This window comes from Solanum tuberosum, unplaced genomic scaffold (genome assembly GCF_000226075.1).
Source record: "Solanum tuberosum cultivar DM 1-3 516 R44 unplaced genomic scaffold, SolTub_3.0 scf00224, whole genome shotgun sequence".
NCBI lineage: Eukaryota > Viridiplantae > Streptophyta > Magnoliopsida > Solanales > Solanaceae > Solanum > Solanum tuberosum.
Window position 1 is genome coordinate 374,965 of NW_006239153.1, and position 4,159 is coordinate 379,123.

The following is a 4,159-nucleotide window of genomic DNA, read 5'->3' on the forward strand; positions in this document are numbered from 1 at the left end:
AGTAAAGTGTAGCCTAAACTAGCAAAAAGTGTGGCCTTTGATAAAAGGCCACACTTTTTGACTTTAAGCAACACTTTTTAGGGGGTGGCCTAAAGAAGCGTAACCTTTGACTTTAGACCACACTTTTGAAGTGTCGCCAAAGCAGCAACACTTAAAAAGCGTGGCCAAAGAAATATATAGGCCACGCTTAGGAGTATTTCATTAGCAACACTTTTATCTGATTATACTTGAAAGTATAAATTTCAAATTAAACAAACTTCGAGAACATGTCCCATCCATATAGAAAGCAATTGCTTAAAGATCTCTACTAGCAATACATACATTCCACAAAATCAAATGTATTCAAACAACATTTATGATAATATATAGTACAAAAACTATTTATCGTTCACTACAATAGATCGAGTTTACTTTTGTCCTCTATTCATCAAATTCAATCAACGGTATTTTCCTGCACATTCAAAAGTAAATTATAAGTTAGAGAATCATGTATTTCATATGCTCACTATATTGTTCAATTCCCAGCCCTTTCCCAACCCCTTCACAGTTAAATGATCCCTAAATATGTACAAAAACTATAAAATCTTGGAGAAAACAATAGGGCATGTATTCCAAGACTGTCACAGTAGGCAAATATGAATGATAAAATAAATCTGGGAGAAAACAGTAGGCAAACAGTTAAATGATCCCAAACATGTACAAAGCAGAGACCCAATATGAATGATAAAATCTGGAAGAAAACAATAGGAAAACATACAAATGCATAAAAAAACATGTAATAAGTTCATCACAAACATGGGAATTTCTTCACTGCCGTATTATCAAAAGAAGGAAGGGTTTATACATTCTCTTGGGGAAATGAAGCTAAACTTGGTCATCAAACTAAGCAAACTGATCTGGAACCCCGTCCATTATTAGGCGCATTAGAGAATATTCCAATGGTGCAAATTGCAGCAGGATATTGCTCACTGTGTCACATTTTATCAGAGAAGGACAATTGAATGAAACGTTGGTAAGCCAACATGCCCCACCACTACTAATTCCCCTTATTCTTAACACCAAATAGCAATTGCAAGGAGGAAAGAATTGTTACTTTTGGAAGAGAACCTGCAGTTTGTTCTTGTTGTAGCAAACTTGGAACATATTCAATTGATCACGTCTTTGTGTCTGGGCACTTTGCCAATTATATCTGGAAAATTCTTTTCAGATTCCTTGGGCATTACTCACAGACATATTCCTCTAGAAGAACAGGTGATATGCAAAAATATGGAGGCAAAAAAGTCTAAGCAGTGCAAGAGTCAAAATTCCTGGTCTTTAAAGATACTAGCAGACTCCGTATGACAGTCTATCCCAACATAAATTGGTCTAGAAGGTATGGTGAGTTCCAAGTAAATAAATGACTAAAAGGAGTATTCACCACTAATCCTCTCTTTCTCATATGTTTTATTAGAAAGGAACAAGGAGCATAGTTACAAGTAAATAAATGACTAAAAGGAGTATTTAGCCCAGTTCAGCTCTTATACAAAGTGTTAATCTAAAACTAGGATGCTAACAATGTGTAGAATTTATCCAACACTAGGGACAAGGTTCAACATTGACCAAAAAGTGTTATTAACCTTCCATGTTCAAAAACTATGAAGACAGAGTGGTCTTCATCTAAAGTAGGCAAGCAAAACAAAACTATAAGTGCTTATGATGTTTAGTCCAGCTCGAAAACATGACTAACACATATCTCTATTAGTTTAAAAGGGCCGCAGACTAATTATGATCCATAAACATCTTGCAAACACATAGTCGACCAAAATAGAATTAAAACACCACTGCCCACTCAGTTAACTATTGTTAAAGGTTTCTAAAACATATATGATATTCGTCCATACAATAAATTATTCAATTTATCACTATTTAGGTTGAATGGATGCTCAAAACATGTTCAAATCCCCCAAGTTTTTCAGTTCATGCCACTTACCTTTACTTAAGTAACTATTCGTTCCAAGTAATTTAAATTTACTCGAGACATACAGGAAAATTACTAAGTTTAAATAATTAAATATAAGTAAAGACCTAAGTTAGAATAAGATATACTCAGACCTTCATATTTTTCTCTAATTATTGATCACAAATAGTACTTCCTGTAATTTATTGTGAGAGCTTATTGAAACCTTTAAAACAGAAAATACTACCATAACAAGTACATGCACATATAGAACAGAAATGGCAACAAAAGAGAAACTCAAACTAAAATTAATCAAGATAATCACTTTGCTCAAACCCTTTTATTTATTGTAAACTATTTTTTTTTCACACAACACCATTCAATTAAAAAAAATGAAAACAAGCAAGAACAAGGATTCGAAACACTCTTGGTTAAAGATAAGCAATAGAGTTGCCATGTTACCTTGGATAAGTCGGAGCAGTAGTCCATGCATAGTTAACTGAGCCATTGAAGATATGAAAGAAATGAGCAACAATTCTCTAATTATGTGCATGTAAATCCATATGCCCTCAGCCTGCAACCTGGACGAAGAGCCTTTGCTATAGTTTCAAAGAAAGACTTTACACACAACTCTTGGGATGGACCTGAAAAGTAGCACTTCCTGATAAGATAAACTATGACATAAGAAACTACTAATACATGTAAATAGAAGAATCAATAACGTTCCTCTACCCTTAGAGGAGATGAAAAATGTCAATGGTGACCAAAATATACATTTTTATGAACAAACATTAGCATTTAAGAGTATGCTTACCTCGATTGCCATCTTGTCAATCTTACATATATCAACATGTTCGACAAAATAATGATAAGATACCTCACGCAAAATACCATCGTCTCCTCCTACACTAACCAGCAACTGAGAAAAGAAGAATCAGCTTAAAGTTTGCATACAAGTCACAGGAACAAACCACATCAATAGTAGTAGGTCATTATACACCTGTAAATATAAAATATCACTCGCTTCATACATACACAAGGGTAAAATTGACTTAATATGTTCTGAAATACGGTAACGAAAATATACAAACATGTCTCCTGGACATTCTGTAGAATCCGATTTACAAGGGGCAAACAAACAAACAAACAAATGAAGCTAGTTTTGGTTAGAAATCTGATAATAAATTGGATTAGTACATTAGTAATATTGATAGTTCAATGTGTACGTGAAGAGATTATTCATATGGAGATATGATTATTGAGGTAACTCAATTACGAATTCATAATTGTTTTTTAAAACGCACATTAGTTCTTTTTTGAATAATAGTAATACAAAAAGTTACTGAAATATGTATACAAGATTATCTACAAATAAAATATACAAAAAGACAAAATGATTTGTCCTAAGAGATGTTAGAACTTGAACTTGAAGTGTACGGAAGGATTTTTGATTGTACCTCAACTTGGGGAGCTGGAGCTTCTGGCTTAGAGAATTCAACTTCTGTTGCATTTATTGCTTCAATTTTTGGTGCATTCAATGCCTCTATTTCTGGTGCTGCAACTAAAGCTTGTAAACCATAAACTTCTGGTGCAGTTGGTGTCTCGGTTACTGAAGTTTGGACTACTTTCATGGGCTTAAGCTTGTTGATATAGTAGCTAAGTGATGGTCCCGAGTACTCCACTATTTGTATCGGAGAAGGCGAGTTCTTCCCAACTTGAAGGAGAATCGATGAACTAGCTGCACCAGAGATTAAGCTTACCCAGCTGCAATAGCTACGGTGTTCTCTGCTGCATCGGGTCAAGTACCATCTATTCTAGAGCTTATAACATTTTCTGCTATGTAAACTGCAGGCTGTTGCAAAATTAAACAACATCAACAACTTTGATAAAATAACTAGTTTATAAATAGTAATATTCCATCTTAAAAAGTATCAAATGAGGATGACAATTCTTCATGATATTGCCAAAAACACCTATGGTTAATGAACTAATCGATTTGCTAAACGATCTTATAAATTGATAGACAAGTATCCCAAGTCAAACCAACAGCCGACATTGGCACAAACAATGCTCATTTACAAGTACATTTCACCACTCAGAAAACACCCCCACCCACCTTCGACCGCCTTCTTCTCTAATCAAACTGGAATTTCCATGAATAGTTTGAAAGTGCACTACACTTTATGAACTCAGTTTTATATATAAGTCTGTAACCATTGACCT

General features: G+C 34.2%; 1 protein-coding gene across 1 annotated transcript; it reads right to left on the reverse strand.

The window, feature by feature from the left end:
- Positions 1 to 254: 254 nt before the first annotated feature.
- LOC102578462 (uncharacterized) lies at positions 255 to 3,731 on the reverse strand. The gene is made up of 4 exons (XM_006356695.2): positions 3,394 to 3,731; positions 2,751 to 2,855; positions 2,399 to 2,580; positions 255 to 451 (listed from the first exon to the last, which is right to left on the reverse strand). Exons 1-3 carry the CDS (start codon positions 3,565 to 3,567, stop codon positions 2,557 to 2,559), a joined length of 303 nt encoding a protein of 100 aa, XP_006356757.1. The 5' UTR covers positions 3,568 to 3,731; the 3' UTR covers positions 255 to 451; positions 2,399 to 2,556.
- Positions 3,732 to 4,159: the final 428 nt, after the last annotated feature.